The sequence below is a fragment of the Perca flavescens genome, chromosome 13 (genome assembly GCF_004354835.1).
Source record: "Perca flavescens isolate YP-PL-M2 chromosome 13, PFLA_1.0, whole genome shotgun sequence".
NCBI lineage: Eukaryota > Metazoa > Chordata > Actinopteri > Perciformes > Percidae > Perca > Perca flavescens.
In genome coordinates, this window is record NC_041343.1 from 20,668,554 (window position 1) to 20,693,374 (window position 24,821).

The 24,821-nt window shown below is 39.1% G+C and overlaps 1 protein-coding gene across 1 annotated transcript in view; it reads left to right on the forward strand.

Annotated features, from left to right (window-relative positions):
• Window positions 1–1,587: 1,587 nt before the first annotated feature.
• The window catches only part of rad50 (RAD50 homolog, double strand break repair protein), a 34,188-nt gene continuing 10,954 nt past the window's right edge, over window positions 1,588–24,821 (forward strand). The window contains exons 1-24 of the mRNA XM_028595324.1: window positions 1,588–1,680; window positions 2,765–2,902; window positions 3,121–3,204; window positions 5,026–5,177; window positions 5,313–5,498; window positions 5,665–5,869; window positions 6,432–6,560; window positions 8,420–8,585; window positions 9,921–9,979; window positions 10,851–10,985; window positions 11,151–11,357; window positions 11,659–11,841; window positions 12,035–12,192; window positions 12,306–12,481; window positions 13,282–13,519; window positions 15,812–16,001; window positions 16,364–16,490; window positions 17,655–17,848; window positions 18,699–18,809; window positions 19,181–19,273; window positions 19,899–20,012; window positions 21,406–21,533; window positions 21,737–21,838; window positions 22,148–22,270. Coding sequence (XP_028451125.1) covers window positions 2,774–2,902; window positions 3,121–3,204; window positions 5,026–5,177; window positions 5,313–5,498; window positions 5,665–5,869; window positions 6,432–6,560; window positions 8,420–8,585; window positions 9,921–9,979; window positions 10,851–10,985; window positions 11,151–11,357; window positions 11,659–11,841; window positions 12,035–12,192; window positions 12,306–12,481; window positions 13,282–13,519; window positions 15,812–16,001; window positions 16,364–16,490; window positions 17,655–17,848; window positions 18,699–18,809; window positions 19,181–19,273; window positions 19,899–20,012; window positions 21,406–21,533; window positions 21,737–21,838; window positions 22,148–22,270 — 3,389 coding nt within the window. The 5' untranslated portion in view covers window positions 1,588–1,680; window positions 2,765–2,773. The remainder of the gene's footprint in view (window positions 1,681–2,764; window positions 2,903–3,120; window positions 3,205–5,025; window positions 5,178–5,312; window positions 5,499–5,664; window positions 5,870–6,431; window positions 6,561–8,419; window positions 8,586–9,920; window positions 9,980–10,850; window positions 10,986–11,150; window positions 11,358–11,658; window positions 11,842–12,034; window positions 12,193–12,305; window positions 12,482–13,281; window positions 13,520–15,811; window positions 16,002–16,363; window positions 16,491–17,654; window positions 17,849–18,698; window positions 18,810–19,180; window positions 19,274–19,898; window positions 20,013–21,405; window positions 21,534–21,736; window positions 21,839–22,147; window positions 22,271–24,821) is intronic.

Below are 24,821 nucleotides of genomic sequence, written 5' to 3' on the forward strand. Positions count from 1 at the left end.
AGTAAAAATCTGTATTACCATGTACACAATAATCACTGCTATATCAACAACTATAGTCAAGAAATACAGTACAATTCTTTTTCTAAAGAAAACGATTGAGCTGGTGATAGAAATAAAATAATTGCTAGTCTATAGTCTTTTTTTAGTATTGGTTAGGGCTGGGCGATATGGACCAAAAGTCATATCCCGATATATTTTGGCTGAATATCGATATACGATATATATCCCGATATTTTTTCCGCAAAGTGAGAGCAAATGTTCAGTCAAAGTCAAAGCCAAATATGACATGTCACATGTAGTTTCATAGAAACCGGCTATTTCAGTGAACAGTTGCAAAATCAAATGAATAAATAATAAACATGTTTCTTCACCTGGTTCAATGCTCAGCTGTTCAAATAACAATAAAATGTGAACATAAATACAGTATAACAACAGGAGTACCTTTTATGAAATCAAAGCGCCATAAGGTTTGTTTTAGTTTTTTCCAACGTTTTAAATTGTTAAATTTTTCTTCTACACATTTTCAGCACTTATTTCTACGTCCCATATTTTCTAATATAGGGCTGGGCGATATAGAGAAAATCAGATATCATGATATTCTTGACCAAATACCTCGATATCAATATTGCGGCGATATATTCTAGAGTTGACAGTTCTCTCGCAAAATATCTTCACACTTAGATTTTAGATAAATAATCAATAATAAAACAGCTAGAACAGTCTGGTAAGTTCAGAAAAGTACATCACTTCACTGTAATGCAGCCTTTAAAACCAGGAAAAGACACTTATGTCATATCACGATATTACGATATCCAAAATCTAAGACGATATCTAGTCTCATATCACGATATCGATATAATATCGATATATCGCCCAGCCCTAGTATTGGTCATTTATGTGGTGTGGTTAAAATGACTTACATTAAATAATTGATTAAGTAATTGTGCAAAGGGACATTCGTGTGTAGACAAAGCACAAACTCTGTGACAAAAATGCAATGGTGGAAGAATGCTACTATACAGATGAGTTTACTGAAGTAAAAGTAGCCTACTAACACCACACTGTGTTAAAAGTCCAGAAAGTAAAAGTTCTTAATTGAAAACCACTTTTATGTACAGTCTATGATTCAAAACCTCATTTAATTAAAGTAACTAAGCAGAAGGTAAAGCCCTTAAAGTTAAAGTAGTATTGATTGTGCAGTAAAATTGTAAAAAAAATACGTATTGCACTATTCCTTCCCTCTCTTCAATTGATATTATATTTTTTGTAAATTTCTCAATTCTATTGTATTGTTATTCTGTATAGCCTACTTAACACTATTTTAACTTATTTTATATTCTCACTAAATAAATAAATAAAAACAGAAAGGACAGTGAGAATATTTATGTTGTTTGCGCAAACCTGGCCAATAAAGCTGATTCTGATTCTGAAATGTTTCCTGTCAGTGTTTTACTGTATGATGTTTTTGGATAATGTTTCTGCTGCGTTAATGTGTATGTTGCAGTTTACTGCTGTAGATGTTCAAGGTTTTGTTAATTTTAACTCTTAATATTACCGTTTTACATGTTCCCCACTCCTGCCCCACTCCCGGAAGTCGTCAGAAGTCCGCGTCGCCGCTTTCCACGTCATATTCCCCACAGCGCGAAAACTGTACTTTCACATGTGAACCACAACAACACGGTGAGTGCAATTCATATCATACATACGACTGGAGACTACTACTACTAACGAAAATCATTCTTGTCATTCTGCGCGGAGCAGCGATCTGTTGGACAGTGAATCGCTACCTGTCACTCATTGCAACGTCTCTGGTAGCACATAACCAAATACGTAGCTAACTACGTTGTTAGCTAGCCTGCTAAATTGGCAGGTAGCTAACGTTAGCTTCCCAGACATCAGGTTAACTGACAGGTTAACGTAGCATAGTCAACCCATAAACCGTATGATTCAACCCTATCGCCTTAACACATTAATAGGTAACGTTAGGTTGTTAAACATCATAATCCCTTTTCTACAAACATTAACTCGATACAACAGAGTTTTTCTAGATTTATTCTTTAATTTACAGTGAAGTTCGGAAGTGTTTGTAATGGTCAAGACCAGTAACGTTAACGTAAATCAACTTTTGTATTGTACTTTACGTTATATTTTCTTCACATCTAGTAATCGGATAGATGTGTATGTTCTCAACCTATAGTGTGCACTTAACGAGTAAACCAACATCATGTATGGAGTAAATGTGATATGATAATAACTAAAATATAATTTGTTGTTTGGCCAGAATTCACAATACTTTTCATGCCAACACTAATACAGTTTCAAACGTTTTGTAAATGTATCCTAAACCGTTATTGCCTGTAAATCCAAAGCCAAATATAGTTTATTCATGCGTGCTATAGACCTCAGTTGGTGCGTTCTCCAGCACTGTACTTCTTTTATATAACGATATTTGTATATGTTATGACCAAATTTCGAAAAATTAAATTGATTAGTAGCTGCAATTGCAGACTGACAGCAACTTCAAAGCCAAATGCCTCAGTCAGCAGATCGACTGATACCACTGGTGATCGTGATAAACCTGTTCATCAGTGTAGCTGGCTAGCTGCAGATGAATTTTTTGTCTGTATTGTCTGTATTTAAGTTGATTTCCCAGTGAAATGCTTTGGCTTGGCCTGGCCTATTTTCATCACCGCTGCTGATTTCATTCATGCATGTTCACCATCTCTCTCTCTCTCTCTCTCTCTCTCTCTCTCTCTCTTTTCAGAAGGCAACAATGTCAAAGATAGACAAGATGAGCATCCTAGGGGTGAGGAGCTTTGGGATTGAGGATAAAGACAAACAGGTCATCTCTTTCTTCACTCCGCTGACTGTGCTGGTTGGACCCAACGGAGCAGGGAAAACGGTATAAGGACATGTTTTGATGAGAGCAAAGAATGACTGTGAAGCATGACCTGTAGAGAAAGAACACTAAAGTTGACCGTATGCATTGGGATTAGACTAGCTGCTCTGGTGCTTTTTTCATTTCAATAAAAGCTGGAAAAAAAATATTTCAAAATGATAACTGCAGCTCTCGTGATTTCATTCTAGTACAATATAACCTTTTTTCTTTTCTGTTACTAGACTATTATTGAGTGCCTTAGGTATGCAACAGCAGGAGAACTTCCACCTGGATCTAAAGGAGGTGCATTTGTTCATGATCCAAAGGTGAGCTCATTCTCTTGTTCTTTTCTGCAAACTATGCAGGGATGTTACAATTTCCACCAGTCCACACTCTCTATTTACACTTTAAACATTTGCACATTTCTCACACTACCGTGTAGTCTCATGCATTAATATACCACTGAAAATGATAGAAGAAAAATAAATATTTGATGAATGAAATTGTTTGAATCTACCCTGCTATCCTAACATTTGATAGCCAGATTATACATTCTGATATTTTAGTGGTCTATAATATTTCACTTTTCACTTTCAACAATTGACTTCCAAGGCCAATTTGTGATGGCTTTATCATTACAACAAGCTCATTTAAATGTTTCTATTGTCCTTACTATTTTAATCCCAACTAGGGATGGGCATTAGATTAAATTTTCTTAGTCGATCGTCGGGAGAATTAACTATCGATTAATCATTAATATTTTTATATTAAAATTAATTATTTATTTAACTTTTTATAAATTAAAAATGCAATGAAAATACAGCGTGTTTTTCCTCGATGAGATCTTAATTGCAAGAAGAACAACTTGTGGCAGTTAAACTGGAGGTTTTTTATTTATTTATATATATATATGTGTGTGTGTGTGTGTGTGTGTGTGTATGTATGTATGTATGTATGTATGTATGCATACATACATACATACATACATACATACATACATACATACATACATACATACGTATATGTGTGTGTGTGTGTGTGTGTGTGTGTGCGTGTGCGAGCGGTGCTCTGATGCAGCAGAACCTGCAGCTGGCGTTCTTAAACAGAGAGCCTTGTTTGTTCCAAAATAATAAATAAAAAGAATCATGTTAAATAATAACTTAACCAAAAACATAATAATACTTAGATCTGACAGGTTTTGTCAAAATGTAACTCAAAACTGTCCAAGGCACGGACAAAGCCTAATAACAAAATAACCAGTAGGCTAACTCAGATATAACTTCTGCACCAGTCTACTGATGTTTGTTGAGAAAGATAAGCATGTTGACATGATCTGGGGTCAGACACGACCGCTACCTGGTGACCGTCAGTCCAGCCGCCGAAAACAGCCGCGTTGCCGGGATGCACTGGTACCTTCGCGCTAACTTGGCCAGCCCGGGGAACCTTATTCCGTTCTTCGTAGTGAGTTTCTACCAGTCTGGTGATGGTACGTCGTAACGAAATGTGAGATGCTGGCCAATATCCATGTCAATGAACTTGCAGGTCCCTTGGGTCATTTTCTCTGCTCGTTGTGCATCGCAGCTCCTCCGTGCTAACGGAGTTTATGCTAGGTTGAGACTGCAGAGCAGGATGCACCGCGACCGCCACCGACATTAACCAGGGTCGGCTGCACTTTGTTTAGTGGTAGGCTACATCGTTTGAGTCGTGGCTGTGTTGTACTTGTACACGGCATCTCCGTGTTTGCAGTGAACTAAGTAGTTTTATTTTTATTTTTTTATTTTATCAAAATGGTCCCAGGCCACACTTGGCCGTGTCCTCTTCATGATTACTTTTGAAATCGAAACAGAAATTCACAGCCGTAACTGAGTATGGAGTCAAATATTGCCCCCAGGTGGTAAAATGTTTAATTGCTGCCACACTGGGAAATTCATTTAATTGCTTCAAGACTCACACTACGCAACCAGCATTAGTTTAACCGATAACAAATTAACCTGATCGACGAAATTCTTAATAATCAATTATCGATCGTCGAGTAATCATGCCCATCCCTAATCCCAACCTAATAAAGGTCGCTGTCTCTTGTCCCTGTTAGGTTAGATTACTGAGGCTATCTTTGTTAAAGTAAATTCTTGCTGTTGGAATTCCAGGACGCCCATGAGACGGATGTGAGAGCACAGATTCGACTCTTATTCTCCGACGTCAATGGAGAGAAAGTGACTATTCATCGCTCCATGTCCTGCACTCAGAAGGCAAAGAACTACTCTTTTAAAAGCTTGGAGCAGGTCATTACCAGAGTAAAGTAAGCCACAGTCACAAGTGTATATTTACTAATTTCCTGTCTTATCATTAAAAACATATATATGTGTTTTTCTGGACTTATATTAATGTTACATGGCCCCTTCTTTACTTGTGACCGCCATCATCATTCATCTAGAGACGGTGAGAAAGTGAGCTTGTCATCAAAGTGTGGCGAACTGGATCGGGAGATGATTTCTTCACTGGGTGTATCGAAGCCTGTGCTGAATCACGTCATCTTTTGTCACCAAGAAGAGTCTAACTGGCCACTTAGCGAGGGCAAAGCACTCAAAGACAAGTTTGACTCCATCTTCGCTGCAACCAAGTAAAGACCACTTATTCTTACATTTTTGTCTATTTTATTTTTACGCAAAGCCTCACATTATCTGAAATCCTTTCAAAGAAAAGCAAAGATATTAACCTGCATATGTCATTCAGATATTGCTATTAGACGGGAAAACTGTAGTACTACCTCCTTGTGTTTCTCTCAGGTATATCAAAGCTCTGGAGACGATGCGTCAGCTGCGTCTCAAACAGACTCACACAGTCAAAGAGTGTCAGGTGGAGCTGCGCTACCTGAAGCAGAACAAGGAGAAAGCCCAACAGATTAGAGAGACCGTCGCCACCAAGGAGGCTCAGCTGATAGCTTCTAGAGACAGCATCCAGCAGATAGAGAGCCAGATTGATCCATTGGAGGTTTGTTGATGATGTGCAGTATGGTTGTATGCGTTGATAACACGTTTCAAGACCAGGCCAACCGATGATGGTGCAGTTTACAGATTTTGCACATAGTTCTGTTCTCAAATGCAAAATTGATTTAGTAAGCTTTCTAACATTGTACTATTAGTTTGCCCAGATTTTTTATCATTGTAAGATTACACTTACTCAGGAATTTTAATTTAAAGTTGTGAAGTTGTTTCTTTGTATGAAACACGTTAAAGGATGCAGTGATAATAAAGTATTTGATATTTGACTATAGCAATAAATTACAAAAACTGAAATCAAGAAACAAATGTATTAATCAAGTACGAGTTTCAGCACTAACAAAAAATCTAGTTTTGTTAAAGCTCCGTATGTCTTAAAAGGAGAGATAAAGCGTTTTGTCAACGGCAGAGCTCAGCAGCTGAAATATCAGGATTTAAGCTAAACACACAGTAAGCGCAGGATTGTCATCGTATGTTTACAGGTGTAGGCATGTCTGAAATATAAAATCAGTGCCTATTAAGTTATTAATGACCTCCTTACTAATAATTTTCAGAATCGACTGACTGATATTGACACGAAACTGGGGAAAGTGATGAAGCTGGACAATGACATCAAGGCTTTAGACAGCAGGAAGAAACAGATGGAGGAGGACAACAAGGAGCTGGAGGGAACAATGGAACAGGTAACACAAATATGTCATTTGTATACACATGTAAACAAACATGACTCTTATTTTTTTATGATGTAAAAATTAGGGATGCACCGAAATGAAAATTCTTGTCTGAAACCGAAAACCGAAAAAGAGGAAACCAAGTCCGAAACACCGAAAGAAATTATGCCAATTATTAGTACCATTACATTTATGGCTATGACTGTGTACTAATTTTACTAAAATCAAGGCATTGCAATTGTATAAATTAATAAAGTTTAATTAAAAAAATATCTAGCAGAAATATGGCTACAATCTGATAGTCACATACAGTATATAGTAGCCTAAGAACAGAATAGCTTACTTGTTGTTATTATTTGAGGCACTTGCAGGATTTCACTGAACATATCAGACAACGAGGGTGCGTGCCCCTCATCTGGTGCAGAGAGACAAGTCTTTTTTTTTTTTCTGCCCTCTGATCTCCTCCTGCTCCGTGCGCGCTCTATCTCCACGCGGGTTCTCCGCATCCATCGCGGCCTGGATCATTTCTCGTGCGCCCTGCTTTATTTCCGCATCCAAGTAATGGTCTTTATAACGCGGATCAAGTACAGTCGCCATGAAGTGCAGAGGATCCGAATAGATCTCACTGAAACCTGTGCTGACAGATTAAGAGCGTACTTTTCATTGTTTTCACTCCGTGGTCCGTCTCAACCTCTTTGCTTAGGAGACGCTTTGCAGGTGGAACGGGTGCTGACACACGTGCAGGTCGCGGTTTCTGTTTGCGTCATCACAACATTTCGGCCGTATTGTTTCGGTGATAAAAGTATTTCGGCCGAAAACCAAAAATGCCCTTTTGGGCAATTTTCAGAATATTTCATAATATTTTCGGTGGCCGAATATTCGGTGCATCCCTAGTAAAAATGAAAATTTTATGGAGAGCTTGTATAGGAATGAGAAACGGAAATGAGTAATGAAAAAGCCCTAAAATCACTGCTCACCCTCTACCGATACCACTAATTGCCAACACATTGGCTAAAATGTTTTGGGAAACCTGACAAGATGTTTGGAAATCAAATGCATGAACAAAGATAATGAGCTTAAAAAGAGGTAAAAACACCAAGTCTCCCTATTTGTCTCTCTGTCTGAGCGTTTATTTAGCTAAACACCTGCTTTATAATACTCCAGACTCCACTCTGTAAGTATCATAAACCTAAATGGGAAACTAACAGAGAGACTGCAGATGGTGAGTGAGGTTGTTGTAAGTCTGTTATATCAGGCCGTATTTATATGAATGTCTTTTACGACTGTTGGATGTTTCTGCTCCTCTGCCTTACAGGAGCTCTTCCTCCCATCTGTTTGGTGCTTTTTAGTTGTGTTTGTGTCTGTTTGAGTTTGAGAGAGTGAAACAGAACAGCCAATTTGTGTATGTGTGACTGCATGTTTTTTGTGAGTGACAGAAAGGAATTGTCAGTGTGATAACATGACTTTGTTGGAAATTTAAGGTGCTTTGTGTAAAGAATAAACATGTTGTGTTTGTCAGAATTATGACCATAGTTACTACTTGCTTTCTGTAAAGGTATGACATGCAAAAAAAGGTCCCCTGCTGGAATCAAACCGCTGTAACCATTCAGCTACCAAGACTTGCTTGTTTGCTGTAGATGCACTAATGTAATCTAGTAACGATGTAGTGCTCTTATTGTATGCAGGCATTGTTACACCTGAAGCAGGTTTATGCTGTCTTTTATCCAGATCATTTTAAAGATCCATTGGTGCATAGCTTTTCTTATCATGGAGGGCCCCAGTGGAGGCAAACCTTTGAGCCTGACAGTTTGCTAAGCTGTACTCAATGGGCTTCAGAGCCACTCTAAGCCAGTGAACTGTGTATGCGGCAGGTGTTCCAGGGTTCAGATGAGCAGCTGCAGGATATTTACCAGAACCACCAGAGGACGGTGAGGGAGAAGGAGCGGAGGCTGACAGACTGCCAGAAGGAGCTGGAGAGAGCTGGTCGGGAGTGTCAGAGACTCAACAGAGTCAAGGCTGATCTGCTGGTAGAACAAGGTACACACACACCTGCACACACGTATGTACTGGGGTAACCAATAAACTTCTAAAACTTAATCCAAAATAACTTTTTGCCTGAACTTTTAGGCACACCGTACACCCGTATTCTATGTATAATTTAAGGATTGACCGATATGGATTTTTTAGTGCCATCAGCCTTAGCCGATGACCGATACGGGCTGCCGATTTTCTTGAGCCGATACTGCTTTTGCTCCCTCAATTTACATCATAAAAATGTAAACCCCACCACACTGGATTTGTTTTCAGAATCTGCTCTGCCATTTCTTTAAAAATAATAAACAAAAACACAGATCAGTGTCACTTCTGCAATCATCTTACATTCATATCGCCCAAATGATGTGTGCACTGTGCATCATATGGATGGATGCACCGCATATGGTTAACTGTGCAAGGGTAAAAGGATTTAATCAACATCTACAACACAGCCTTGATGATGCATTGCTTGCTGACATATTATAAGACCGATATAATCAGGTCATCACAAAATGTCCTTTGTCAACACATTTAAATAATTTAAGAAAACAATAAACCTGAAAAGTAGCCATTGAAATTAAAGTGCTTGATCTGTAATTTAAGACTGCCATGGTGCTAGTGGTGGAGGGGCAGTCTGCACGTAAACAGAGCTGCCTGTGGATGCCTGTCTGTAAATAATGCCGGGAAAAAACTATCTGCGAACGCAGCAGCTGCGTATCGATTAAAATCGGTCTATCACTAGTATAATTGAATGTAGAGCTGGGCAATATATCAATATTAGATATTGTCTTAGATTTTGGATATCATAATATGGCATAAGTGTTGTCTTTTCCTGGTTTTAAAGGTTTCATTACAGTTAAGTTATGTTTTCTGAGCTTACCAGACTGTTGTAACTCTTCTATTATTTGCCTTTACCCACTTAGTCATTATATCCACATTACTGATGATTATTTATCAAAGATCTCATTGTGTAAATATTTTGTGAAAGCAACAATAGGTCAACACTACAATATCATTGCGGTATCGATATACAGGTATTTGGTAAAAAATATCTTGATATTTGATTTTCTCCCTATCGCCCAGCCCTAATTGAATGTATTCTACTCTTGATCTGTTTTTGGTGCAGTATTATTCGTTGAGTGTGTGCGTTGGCAGAATGGCAGAATCGATTCTAGAAACAAGTCTGAGGAGGACTTGTAATACTCTGCTGTTTTTTTAAGACAAAAAGAAAAATCAATATCTGTGATTGGTACAAAGAAGGCTGGACAGACAGGTGGATATAGAGAGATCTCTCGAGAAGACTAAATTAGCTGCTGAAATCCCCCTCTCTTTTCCCAGGTCGTCTACAGCTAGAAGCTGACCGCCACACTCAAAACATCAAGAACCGCGACACTCAGGTGAGAGAGAAAAATCAACTTCTATGCACTTGTACTGCAGCGCTGAACACACTCTTAGTTGTTTGTTTGGAATGGCACTTACATTTTTGACGACATCTAGCTCTTGTTCCCATGAAGGTTGAATGCACTTAGCTTCGGACAGAAGTTACTGGTAAACAAATGTAGCAAGCAAAGCAAGTGAAACTTCATCACACACAGCCAGAATGTCATGTTTAAATATTGGTCCCTTCATTTTTCTAACCATGTACAGTAACTAAACTACTTAAGACTATGTATTGTTCCATATACAAAGACACAAAAGCTGTTAGTGGTTTGCAATATGTTGAAAATGACTTTCAAAATGTAAAAAGAGTGCCATTGTATTTATTCAGTGCATGGACTGTAAGGCAAGGCAGCTTTATTTGTATAGCACATTTCAACAACACAGCAATTCAAAGTGCTTTACATAAAACATTATAGAGTAGTTAGAAAATGATTAAAAACAAATTAAAACATTAAAAGACAACAATAAAATTGATAGTGCAGTATAAGAATTTAAAGAACGGAGATAAAATACGCGAATAAAAATTACAGTGCAGTATGAGAAATGAAACATTAAAGAGCAGTTATCGAGTGTCATACAGTGTCATCAATACAACTTCAGTATAACAAATTAACAGTTATTTAAAGAAAGGCAACATCTAAAAGAGAGGTCTTTATCTTTGATTTAAAAGAACTGAGAGTTGCTGCGGACCTGCAGTTTTCTGGGAGTTTGTTCCAGATACGTGGAGCATAAATATTAAAACAAATGTTAACCATTTATTGGAAAATAAAGAATATATACCATTTTAAAACATGTTTTGATGTAAGTACTCTCATTTTTCTTTCTTAGGTTCGCTCTTTGTCTTCCTATCTGGAGATGGAGGGTTACGACCGACCACCCTTCACTACTCTTCAGCTTGATAGCTTTCATTGTCACGTCACACAGAGACTGGAGCAGGAAAAAGAGACAGCCAGTCAGGTTATGGTAAGAAATGCTCCATTTAATTTCTGGAAAAAAACAAGAAGTCACAGCACTTTATTCTCTCCATGCTGTAAATTGCTGTTGTATACCACAGACATGATGTCGTGTAAATAAATCTGCTACTTAGACTCGTAATGCCCGATTCCTCATATGATTCTGTCCTTTCAGGCGGACCTGCAAGAAAAGGAGCAGCAGAAGCAGCAGTCCATTGATGAAATGAGGGATAAGAAGACGGGCCTGGAGAGAACCGTGGAGTTGAAGAGAGACCTCCAGGGAAAGAAGCAGCAAGAACTAAGAAACATCAGGGCAGAGCTGCAGAGGCTGGAGGGTTCGTCTAGTCGACTGCAAGAACTGGAGAGTGAACTGGCTAAAGTGGTGAGTAGGCATACAATGGCTATGATAAGGTTTTCTTGTGTCAACTTTGTTACATGCATTTCTTTCTGGGAGCATTAAGTATTTCTCGCACAATATACCACTGTATTCTTTGTAAAGTACAACATATAACACACAGGTGTGTGTGTGTGTGTGTGTGTGTGTGTGTGTGTGTGTGTGTGTGTGTGTGTGTGTGTGTGTGTGTGTGTGTGTGTGTGTGTGTGTGTGTGTGTGTGTGTGTGTGTGTGTGTGTGTGTGTGTGTGTGTGTGTGTGTGTGTGTGTGTGTGTGTGTGTGTTTTCCAGGAGCGTGAGCTGCAGAGTGCAGTTAAGAGCTCAAACGTGGAGGAGCTGAAGGCCGAGGTTGTTGAGCTTCAGAGAGAAAAAGCTGAACTTGACCAAGCACAGAGACAGCTCGACCAAGAGATGGGGATGCTCAACACACACACCACCGCACGCACTCAGGTGGACATGCTGAAAAAGGACAAGGTAACGCGTAACTTAAGTTCACTGGAAGGCAACTGGTGTGGAACATTCTTTCCCCCCCTGGCCTCAGGTTTGAGCCTTTCACACTATGAAAATGTTAGAAAATATTCCCTCTATATCTTTCCCCTTGACGGCTCCTGCCGTCTTTTTGTCGTCTGTCCTATCCCCTCTCATCTTTCCTCTTTCCTTCCTCCAGACAGAGAAGGAGGAGAAGGTTCGTAAGATCAAGTCTCGTCACAGCGAGGATCTGGTGTCATTGCTGGGCCACTTTCCCAACAAGAGAGAGCTGGAGGACTGGATCTATGCCAAGTCTAAGGAAATCAACAATACCAGGGACAGACTTGCCAAACTCAAGTTAGTAAGATTTATTTACATTAAATCTCACATATAATAAAAGAAAATGTGAAGAAAAAAATCCCCTTCTGTGGCACTGACTGGTGTTATGTGATGATTTGAATAATGATCAGTAAGGACCTGGCATCAAGTGAGCAGAATAAAAGCCACATTGCTGCTGAGGTACGAAAGAAGGAGCAACAGCTTGTCATCGACGAAGAGAAATTCTTCAGTGTGTGTGGCAGTCAGGATCTGGAGCAGGACCTGGGCAAACTGCAAGAAGATCTGGAGAAGATCTCCAAACAAAGAGGTGAATGGACACATATAGTAGTCTAGATCTGGAGAAGACCTTCATACAGATGAGATGTCATTTGGATTGTAAAAAAAACGGCGAAATTCCCAAGTTAATCCAAGCCCTCCTTGCTGCACCAGTAGATGATGGGACATCACTATGTGAATTGACAAATCTGAGACAAATTTTGAATCTGCCCATTGTTGCTGCTCTGATTTGAGAGGGTCAGTGTTAGCCTCCAATGTTCCTAACCTCGTCATGGATGAATATAATTAAAACCTTCACACTTCACAGTCACACTAAAACTTTGAGTTTAAGCGCCTCCAAAAATCTGTGGCTCTCTCCAAAACCACTACCAAAATTCTACCTTTTGTACTATGTTTACCACCATTTTATTTGAGTGTCTTCATTTTAATTGTACGATTTATGTACTGTATATTGGCCACAGAAATTTCCAAAATGTAACAAAAAATGTGGTGTCCATGACAACATGACTTTTTACTCAACATAACATACTGCTATGCTTGCCATTTGATGTTGGTTACATTTATGTGACACTACACCTGACAATGAGGAAGGTACAGACTATTTTAACCTTGTAATGGCCTTCTATTGAATCTTGTTTTAGTATTAGTAGCACTGATCGATTGGTAGCATTGATTGGAGTAAAACAACCAAGGAGCAGATTACTCTACTGTGTGACAGACATAGTACGAGTAGCAGATAGTCCATTTTAACCTTACAGTCCAAGTGATGAAAGTAGTATAAATAAAGATTTGATACATTTGTTCTCTCTTCCTCCACCTGTGTTTTTACAGCCATGCTAGCTGGAGCTACAGCAGTGTACACCCAGTTCATCAGCCAGCTGACTGAGGAGAGAGAGCCCTGCTGCCCTGTGTGCCAGCGGACGTTCCCCTCAGAATCTGATCTGCAGGAAGTTATCAGCGACATGCAGTCCAAACTACGCCTGGTGCCAGACAAGCTGAAAAACACAGAGCAGGACCTGAAGAGGAAGGAGAAGAAAAGAGATGAGATGATGGCTCTCAGACCTGTCAGGTATGCAGAAAGCTGGCTGTGGCAACACAGAGGTGGTGTAGTAGTGCAACAAGTGTACTGTATGCTCGGGAAATATGAAAAGATTTAATGTGCTTAAACTACTCCAATAGGGAAACTAAAAACATCAGCATGCTTCAAATAAAGTGATTGTCGACCAGTGTCCGCAGAGAAAGTATGCAGGATTTGAACTCTCTCAATTTTGTTTATTTTTATTATTCACATAAGTACTTCTGTCGCTTTTTGTGAACACCATGAATGCCTTTCATTGCCTTTGCTTTACGCTGGGTTTTCACCATAGACTGTATAAAACTATGATTTTCACAGGCAGCTTCAACAACCGCAGAGCGGAGCGGTTCAATTCATTTGCGAACAGTCCGCTCACAGTGGGTGTCCCGATGTTCACTAGTCTGCCTTGTGCAGAGCGGTGGCAGAGTTTTTGCAGGCAGGTTTTGCCTGTAAAAACCCAACGTTAGAACGTAAACGTATTAAAAATAGGTTTTGTTTAATTCTCTCAGCACCCCCGCTACAGCCTTCAGTTCAATGCGGCTGCTGCGGTACTGCAAATCTCTCTTTTTTCTCTGTCTTTTTAAAAAATGAGTCATGAAGCCAACAGCAAAGCCCAACTTTGCTTTTATTGATATCAAACAAAGAGAAATGTTCTCCCCTCGTCTTAAAATGGTCATAAATCAATACTAGAGTAACCTACTTTCTTGTCCAGCTGCTGCAATAAATGTGCAGAGGCAGAGAAGTCAGTCTGCACAAAATCAGTGTTTGATGGTTATTTATTTGTGCTTTAGAACGTAATCACAATCTCTCCCTACTGTACAATGACAAATTCATGTAGCTACAGAACATTAGTTCTGCTGGTATACAGCTGGACTGGAGTATGTGATGTTAGCTGTTCACTGAATATGATGTGTAAAGCCCCGCCCATTTCTAGCACTTAGGTAGGTAATTGTTATGCGGTGCTCCCAGGTTAACACAGGTGATCCCTGAATTGTCATGACCAGGGATAGACCCATGTTGTATCGCTTGGTTTGAATTTCCAAAATAAGGGTTTAACCCTGATCAGACAAACCTGGCCCAACCCGGGTCAGTGGTGTGAAAGAGGTATAATACAAAAAATTATCCAAAGGTGCTTTCGTATTGCTTTAGATCAATTGGAATGTGTTTTTTAGATGAAGAGTATATAAGTGGACTACTTATTGCATTTTTCTTCTCCCATTTGGTTTAAAAAAAAAAAAAAATTAAAAAGTAGGGCACAGGTTTTATGACATGTACCCCACCAGATGGAGCCAGATTCTCTTATGATTGATAACTGGTTCTCTCCACTGTCTTTTCATGACCTGAGCAGAATCCCACTGTTGAGAGCAGAATTGTTGAGAGCAAACCCCTTCAATAAAAAAACAAAACAAATTTCAACAAATGAGGTGACATTCAGAGGAATTAAACTTATCGAAATTGCAGAGGTAATCTCATTCAAAACAAATATACAAAGTACAAAGCATACATTACAGTACATACAGTAAGGGTTTAATTGATAGACCTCTCCCAAAATGCCTGCAACCAAATCATATTTTTGGGTATGGGGTACTGGTTCTGGGATCTAGTAAGCTCAAATTAAACATGCAATACATTTAAAAAAAAAAAAAAACGTCTTATCACAAGATCCACTTGATTTTGTCTGGTTTCTATCTTGTGGCTTTCATCAGCAGATTGAGATGGTTTAGTTAACTTATTTACTGTTTATCTGAAAACCCAAGTAAGATAATGGATCATCATCTATATTTAGTGGAAACTTATCCAAACAAACAATTTTGCAAACTTAATCTGAAATGGTTCAGTTATTGGGTCATTGATTAGGCCTTTTCTTAGCCTTTCAGGTTAGGCGTACCCTCAGGATATCAAATCCTAGACAATTTTCTAAATGATCTCGGTGTGTGTTGAAACTTGTGGTGTAACTCATTACTAATTCCAGAAAGAAGTGGGCATCCTGTGGCCGGCTTAGCTCAGTTGGTAGCGCAGGTGCACATATATAGAGGTTTACTCCTCGATGCAGCGGCCGCAGGTTCGACTCTGACCTGCGGCCCTTTGCTGCATGTCATTCCCCCTCTCCCTCCCCTTTCATGTCTTCATCTGTCCTGTGGAAATGAAGGCCTCAAATGCCTGGGCATCCTTTCTTCCATCCCCAGGAGGCTTCAGAGAAAACGGTTCCCCCATGATAACCGCAGGGAGTCATACATCTTTATTCTCTGCTCAAAGTATATTTCTATTTTCTTTCTTGCTTCCCAGGCAGTCCATTGTACAGTTTCAGGAAAAGGAGTTGCCTGAGTTGAGAAACCGCCTGCAGACTGTGAACAGAGAAATCGAGAGGCTAAAGGGCGACGTGGAGGAGCAGGAGGCTCTGCTTGCTACCCTGATGTCCGAGGAGGAAACAGCCAAGGCTTGTCTGCAGGACATATCTCTCATGGACAGATACCTGGTACCATCCTCCTATCTGTCTCACTCTTTTTGGCCCCCTTTGTCACTTTTTTCATCCTGGACATTCTGACCAGTTGCTGGTTGTGTCTTGCCTCTCTCGTACGCTTATAATCTTTCCACCATAGTTCTTCCTTTCGTTCTCCAGATATTAAACTATTTCCTTTTCTTGTCATTGTCTCTATTTCTCTGATATGAAAGTTACAAATAACAGCAGTCTCGGACAAGAAAATTGATAACACTGGCATTTGAATTGTGACACTGAAAAATTGTGGTGATTAAGAGAAATTACTGTATGACCTTGCTAATTCCTGAAAATATCTATCCACCCCGTCTTTCTTCACATTACTGTTTATTTCTTTCCAGATGGACCTTAAAGAGTTGGAGAGGAAATTGGCTCAGCAGGCAGCCAAACTCCAGGGAGTAGACCTGACCAGAACCGTCCAGCAAGTCAGTCAGGAGAAACAAGAAACTCAGCACAAGCTAGATACCAGTAAGCTGATATAATACAGGCATACTCACAGAGAAATTCCATTTTTCAACTGTCTGGGTCTTATGTTGTAGTTTTGCCACCATGTTTATTTTACTCCTCTTTACTTTAATTGCTGAGATTTGGAGCCAAATTTATCAGACAGCTTAAAAAGCATTACACAGTCCACTTTAACTTAATTATCATAACCTCTAAGTTTGAAGTGAGTGATATTTATTATAATCATCTCTTTCATTTGCTCTTAAAGACTTTAGAATGTGGGTTATAATTTTTAACACTTTCTCTTCTGAGGTTATAGGTAATACCATAATATTAGCAGGTGTTTCTATTGTCACAGTTTTCCACCTCATGCAGTGTTTCCTTGAGGATTTTTTTTTTGCAGTGGGGGCAGGTCTGTCTGAACAACAAACTCCCCCCAAAACCAGCATAGAGGAAACACTGGAAGATTATACCTTCATTTAGGTAGGATTTATTGCAGGACTGATTAGGGCTGGGCATCGTTAAAAATCTTTTGATCCGGTGCCCATTTCGATATCTCAGTTTCGATGCCGGTTCCTGACGATACTTTTTTTCGATACCATATGTTTTAAAATCCATTTCAACATCAACAAAAATACATTAAACACACAGCTTTTATTTTCCACCTTAATTGTGCACTTTTACCAAAATTAAGAAATTCTGGTAAAAGTGCTCACTCAGAGTAACTGACTTTCTGTGACTTAAAAAAACAAAAACTGCAGACAGTTGTGTGTGTGTGTGTGTACTGAAATTTGTCACCAAAAGAGAACATTTTTTTCCTGGTGCCATAAAAGTATCGACCTTCTGTACCCAGCCCTAGGACAGATGTATTAGACTGAATTAGTGTTAGCTAGGTGTACCTAATAAACTGGCGACAGTGTCTTACTTAAAAAATAGGCTAAATATCTCAACGATATATGCATCTTAAAGTCAAACCACACTGACCATTTTCTAGACAATAGGTTCAAAATTTGAAGAATTGTGTTTGTTTGCAATGTGAGTACAGTAGGAATCTCAACTTTCAGAGACTTGAAGCATGCTTAGAATAGGAAATCAATCAAAGTAATGAGAGTAAATGAGGCGTTTAGGTGGCGTTCATCATTAAACCCAATTGAGCAAAAAACTTTGTAACTTTTTGTGACCCTGCAGCCTCCAGCAAGATGGAGCTGAAGCGTAAGCTGATCCAGGACCAGCAGGATCAGATTCAGATTTTGAAAGGTGCTGTGAATGAGACCAGAGCAGAGAAACTCCAGCTGAGCAGTGATATGCAGAAACAGCAGCAGCTGGAGGAGCAGTGTGTCGAGTTCACCACTGAAATACAGGCCTTAACCAGGGATATTAGGGTACATTTCTTTGTTTTTTTATATATGAGCTACTTCTTGTAAAATGTTGATGTAGAGGCACTTGCTAATAGCTGCAGCGCTGACAAAAATATGCAGGACACAAGTAAGTAAGTAAAGTTTATTTATAGAGCGCTTTTCACAGATAAAAATCACAAAGTGCTTCACAAGGTACAACCACATTGAAATACATTGGATGAAGATAAATCATTTAAAAAGTCAAAGATAAATTAAACCCAGTCAACTAAAAGCTTGTTTAAATAACAGTGTCTTGAGTTGCCTTTTAAAAGAATCAACAGAATCAGCCACACGGAGGAGCAAGGGCAAGGCGTTCCAGAGTCTGGGGGCTACAGCCTCGAAGGACAGGTCTCCCCGTGTTTTATAGCGAGTCTTTGGGACCATTAAGAGACTTTGGCCTGCTGATCGAAAGGCACGGCCTGAGGAGTGTGAACGTAACAAGTCAGCAATGTATTCTCAACAAGATTGTTGTAGTGTTTACCCTTTTTATCGTTTGAAGTTCAAGTTCACCCTCTTATGAGAGTACAATGCACATTTTGCGCATCATGTTTTTTGTCAGTTTGCAAAGTTCTGTTCCATACACAAACCCATTTCTTTATATACAGTACAATGCAGTATAATTTGCCCATTCTTACTGTGCACGGCCTGCATTAAGTCACGTACACCTCGTAAGTTCCACTTCCATGTACAAGTACACAGTAAATATAATGCTGTGGTATGTACCTTTTTTTTACTTTACTTTTATTTCATCTGTTTCTATTTGACATGTTATTGTATGCTTCATTTATATTTTTCTAGCTATGTTTTCACTTTTCCTCTCACTTTGTCTAACCAGGAAGCGAAGGAACAGCTGTCCCCTTTGGCTGCTGCTCTGGAGAAGCTGCAACAAGAGAAGCTGGAGTTGGTGGAGCGCAAGAGGCAGAGGCAGGAAGAGGGGCAGGAAAAGGTGGACACATTCTCACTCTTGTCTCTCTTTTACTGTACTCTTTCTCTGTACTGAAACTTGTACTGTAGCATAAATTCAGCAACAAACTGTTGTTTCACACCCATGGGAATAGACAAGGTAGATTATATCCTCCCCTCCATTTTATCTCTTTCCTCTGTTCGTGTAACTGCCTCTATTTTTGCTTGAACAGAAAATGCTAACAATGGGCCTTTTGATATGCTTCTTTTCTACGTTTATTAGCGAAACATTCATATTCAACAGTGAGACAGAATTATGTTTTAATTTTCTGAAAGCGTTTTCACAACAAATTGGGCAACACAAAAATGGTAAGGATGGACTAAAAGCAGTCACTCTTCTTTTGCCTCTGACAGATCAATGCCATTAAAGAGAAAGTGAAGGCGATCAGCACCTTGGAAAGAGACATCACCAAATATGTCGATGACAGCAAAGACGAATACAAAGAGGTAACATGTTTGCCACTATCATACTTGATAAAATCTGCATCTCTGATACCTCTATGGGTCATTTTGTGATGGACATTACTAGAGATGGTCCGATACCATTTTTTGCTTCCTGATACCGATTCCGATACCTGAACTTGCGTATCGGCCGATACCGAGTACCGATCCGATACCAGTGGGTCATATATTTTATTATGTTTTAACAACTGTATATTACTATCCCTGTATGGATGTGATATGATTTCTATCTTTGTTGTCTGTCTGGCTCAAGTTAAACTCTTTGTAAAACATGAACAAACACAAACAATGAATGACGTAGAACTTTCTTTTATTCTCCAGTTTGATATAATGGAAGTCAGTTATAATGGAAAAAGAACCTAAATAAACTACTTTTACTGGTATCAGTATCGGAACATCTCTAGACATTACATACACAGGGTTACCATAAAAGGTAAACATATGCAGTCTTCACTGACTCGGAAACACCAGCTTTCCTTTTTCTATGAACAGCTTTTGTCATTCTTTCCTTTGATATTTGCCGTAGACGCTAGGCTCTAATTGTGTTGGATAATTCCTTTTTGAAGGAACTGAACAACTTTATTGACATTGTCTGTTGTTGCTGTTGCAGCAAAAAGAGTCTGAGCTTCAAGAAACCAACACTCAGCTCCATGAGGCTGAGAAGTATAAAGACAAGATCAACAAGGAGATGGGAAACATCCGTCAGGACATAGACACTCAAAAGGTACAGCCTCTTGAGTCATTATGGTCTTCATTCTCATCTTAAGTTCTCTTTTCTTTTACTTTTTAAAGACATTTGAAAGTCCAATCGCCCATTGTACTGGTTGTTGCAAATAAGTTAGTTATTAACTTAAAGGGGTGATAGAATGCAAAACCGATTTTACTCTGTCATAGTTGAATAACGACTGTGGGTAAATAGGACATGCATAGAAGCTCAAAATCCCATTGGCACCCCTTTTAATATGAAAATCTCATATTTTGAAACTGCCGCTGAAAACGGGCGAATCTCACCAAAGCTGGAAGTTGACGTCAGCCTCCCAAGACCTGTAACTTTGTCACGCCCATGGGTGTATTAAGAGAACAGTCACGCCCCAACATTTACATAGGTTACACAACTGACCTGAGATCAGGTAGTCTTCTGAATCTAGCTAGGTCACGCAGATCTCTGCTATTCCATTACAAAATTCACTTCTGAAACTTTTTTATGCGAGAAATCAACTATGTAAAGCTCAAATATGGACCGCTTTACAAAAATGGATGGCTAATTGCAAATTTTGTCCGACTGTGTGTCGGAGTTCAGCGCCGGTGCTGCCTGTGTTGCTGCCTCGCCGCCCGGCCTGCCTTCCTTCACAGACCCCGGCCTGCTATGAGGTACTTGGAGCTCCGTCACAACTGGCAGCCCACAGCACTCCATACCCGCGCAAAGTCACCGTCTCTTGGTCTAATTGACAACCAAATGCCCCTGCCCAGACAGAGCTCCAGGGCCTGCAACTCCCCTCTTCCTGCTAGCTAAATGCCCAGTGTATGTGAGTGAGAGCGCGGCCAGTGAGCTTGTTACGCCAGCAATCTCTTACCATGTGTTTCTATGTAGTTTGCTCAAACCAATCAGCGCGCACCTCATTCTGAATATTCATGAGCATACCATATTTGCAAGAAAAGCTCTTGTTCCAAATAGAGCCATATTCACAGGGTAGTTAAGGGCCCAATAAAATAGCATTAGGGCAATTTTCAGCCCAAAAATGTTACATACCACAGACCTTAAGGAACAGTGTAAAATACCCTATATAATCATTCTATCACCCCTTTAAGCTGTGGAGGTGAAACACTGTGCCGTACGTTCCGTAACTGTAAAACACCCAGTAGAGTCTGGGTTTCTGGCACAACTTAATTTACTCACAAGATGGAGAAGGGTATCAGTCTTAAAAGGTCAAAACTCCAGCAACACCTAAAGCATTAAAACAACTTTATTGATAGACAGATGTTTTGGCTTCTGGCCTTCATCAGTGTTGACCCCGAACACCTACTCAGCTCATCCACTGTTGTTCACTGTAGGGACACGGCCCCACACTGTTGTTAGTAGTTAAGTTACTTTTTTTAACCTTTTTTATATTTCTTAGGTCCAGGAGCGCTGGCTGCAAGACAACCTGACCTTGAGGAAACGTATGGAGGAGTTGAAGGAGCTTGTGGCTAAGCGCGAGGCTCTAATGAAAGACATGGGCAACATGCAGGTCTTGCAGCTACGCCAGTAAGAAGAGCATTACACCTTTTATTAATCCTCTGTAAGATCAATACATTTGATAGAGTCCTAAAAGGGAACCAAGCTGCACAGAGACTAACCGTTCAAGACATCCCCACTCCCCACTTTGCCTCGGTGGTGTTACACTTTTTAAGGTTACTTGTGGTCAGGCTGGTAGTAATATTACCTTGTCACTTTCTGTGGTTGTCCAGAGAACGTCGCGAAGCGGATCGCAAGTTGGAAGATTTGAAGAGGAACCGCAGTATTGCACTGGGTCGTCAAAAAGGTTTCGAAGAGGAGATACTGCATTACAGGTGAGATATGCAGATCTATTGTTGGGTTTACACAGCACAGAGCTTAACCAAATTCAAATGAGATTTTCATTATACCAATCTGGTATCTAAGGCTGACCTATGCCAATGCACCTTAAAGACAATAATTGATTTCCTGTTCCACTTTCATCACTTAATGACTGAGCCACAGAAACAAAGGGCATTGTTTTGCTGGTTTCTGTCCAGCCCTTTGGCTACTTTAGTATTTATTACTACTGATGGATCCTGCTTATTGTTAATAATATGATTTTTTTCCATCAATTGATCTCTCTTTAAACTGGTTGCTTGCAGAAAAGAGCTGCGAGAAGATCAGTATGACAAAGCTGATGAGCGCTACAAAAACAAGATGATCACAATGAGGACAACCGAGCTGGTCATTAAAGACCTGGATCTCTACTACAAGGCCCTTGATCAGTAAGTGTTGCCCGAACATGTACACACACTTATAATAGGTATTAACCAAAAAGCATTTCTCAGTTTAATTCAAGTTTAACTAATCAGGGGGAGGGTTGGGTACTTTTCACATTTTTTCCGGTACCAATACCGGTCCCTAAAATTTGGTTCTGTTACCCAACAGTACCTTTTTTGGTACTTTCCCTCTGTAATAACAAAAAATGTATTTCAGTTGTAAAAATAATTCTAAAACTATTTATCCTATTTACTTAGAAAATTTTGTTATTTAGTTAGACAATTTTACACACTACACAAAATAAAACTACTCCCTCTCTCCTCCCAAACCCATCCATACAACCTATTAAATCAAATAATTATTTACTTCTTACACCGTACTTTGACTTTTATTTTTGTATTTGTTCCTTATTCTATTTTAGCCATCATTTCTTTTCTATCTCTTTTTTAAACTGCTCTTTAATTTTTTTATGTAAAGTGTTTTGAATTGCCTTGTTACTGAATGTGACTTGAAATAAAGTTTCCTTGCCCTACAACCTATACCTGTCAGTCAGTCACCAGGGCACAGAGAACAACTGGTGTTCCTGTCTGTCTCAGAGGAATTGTAACGTTAACTGCACGGCGACAGCTTTCGCCTCGCCATTAATATTATATTACAGTGAATGGTGTCTGCTTAGAGTTTTGAAAAGTGTAACTACACTTGCAACCGCTTTATCGGCAATGCTGTGCCTCATTGTGACTTAAACAAACTGCCAAGTCAACTGTGTGTGTGTGTGTGTGTGTGTGTGTGTGTGTGTGTGTGTGTGTGTGTGTGTGTGTGTGTGTGTGTGTGTGTGTGTGTGTGTGTGTGTGTGTGTGTGTGCCCTGTGTCTGTCAAACATGTGTGTGTGTGTGTGTAAACTGTGTGTGTGTGTGTGTGTGACACAGTTTGATTTAACATGAATCGGTCCTCATGCAGAGAGGACAGATAAACTTGGTAGGTACTGAAAAAAGTTGACACAGTTTGATTTAACCCTAATCAGGGTCTGTAGCAAAGACATAATTTGGTGGTACTAGTGTTTGAGTTATATATATATAATATATAAATATATATATATATTAGTAGTGTTTGTGATATATATATATATATATATATATATATATATATATATATATAAAAATGTAAATTATAATCAACAATTTTGTTATCTGAAAACAATCATTTCTGGAATTTTGATACTGTAAGCTAGAAATAACCGCTCCATATGACATACCTTTATATTAATATCATAATAATATAATCTTAACAAATATCAGAGTAGGTGGTACTTTACTAGTACTGTAGAAGCAAGTGTCAGATGTTTACTCAGCCTGGGAAAGTGAATATGTACGTATACAATGACACAAATTGAAACTGATTTAAAGAAACAGAAACCACAGAGACGAATGTTGCCACATGTAAAAGGCTAGAGAATTTATAAAGAATGTAAGACGATGGCAGGAATGTTTAGAAGAACCAATAACACAATGAAAACCTATATATTCATTTATATTAAACTCAAACTGCAGCTCTCAAATCAATTCCTCCAAATGCAGAGACATGTATAAAAAAATAACACAACAGAATGTCAACTTTAGCACATCCTTTGTTGAACCAGCTCTAGTAGATTTCCTGTTATGAGACATCCGTCTGTGTCCTCCTTATCTGGCCCTTTAAAGTTAGGCTGTTAAACTCACCACAAAGATTTTAGGTTGTTAGCGAAAAGGTCAGTTGCATTGAGGAGGGGAAACTGAGTTTGAACAGTGATGTCATTTCTTCTTCTTATTTCTAACTCTTCCAGGCAGTAACACTGGGAGCTTTTGAAATGTCTCAGCTAGATGGTTCCACAGATAAACATTTGACTATTAATAATTACTAATGAGGATGGCACCGTGAGTAATTGTCACCTCACAGCAAGAAGGTTCTGGGTACATATCAACCTGCTTGGGCCTTCCTGTGTGGAGTTTGGATATTCTCTTTTCATGTTAAACTTGTTTTAAACACATCATATCATTGTTTTAAGCTCATCCCATTAAAGCTCTAAAATGTAGACCTCCAGTGGAGCAACTCGTCCTGTTAGCTGTCCTGTGTGAAGCTAATGTAACCTCAGTCAGCAGGATCAGCAGTAGCACTAACTTAATGCTAACTTCTCAATTGGATGTCATCAGTTGCATATCAAAACATAGTGAGACATGACTCACCAGCATTTGTAATCAAATTAATACAAATGCCACTTTTAAGTGTGATGATACAGTAGAATATTATGCATAATGTCCAGTGTACCACTAATGAATAATTTAATAGATTTGAGCCAAATTGATTTATTTTATTATAGAAAACTGGGCAACTTTACTATTTTTACTACTATACTTTACTTACATACTTGTATAATCATATTTGGTTTATAGACCACTATATAGACCAAAAAAACAGGCCTGGGATATTTTGCTTCAGCCCTACTACATTTAATGACAAAAGAAATAAAGATTTAGCCAACTTGGGGCAGCCTACTCAGTTTGATTGCCTACTTTTGATTAA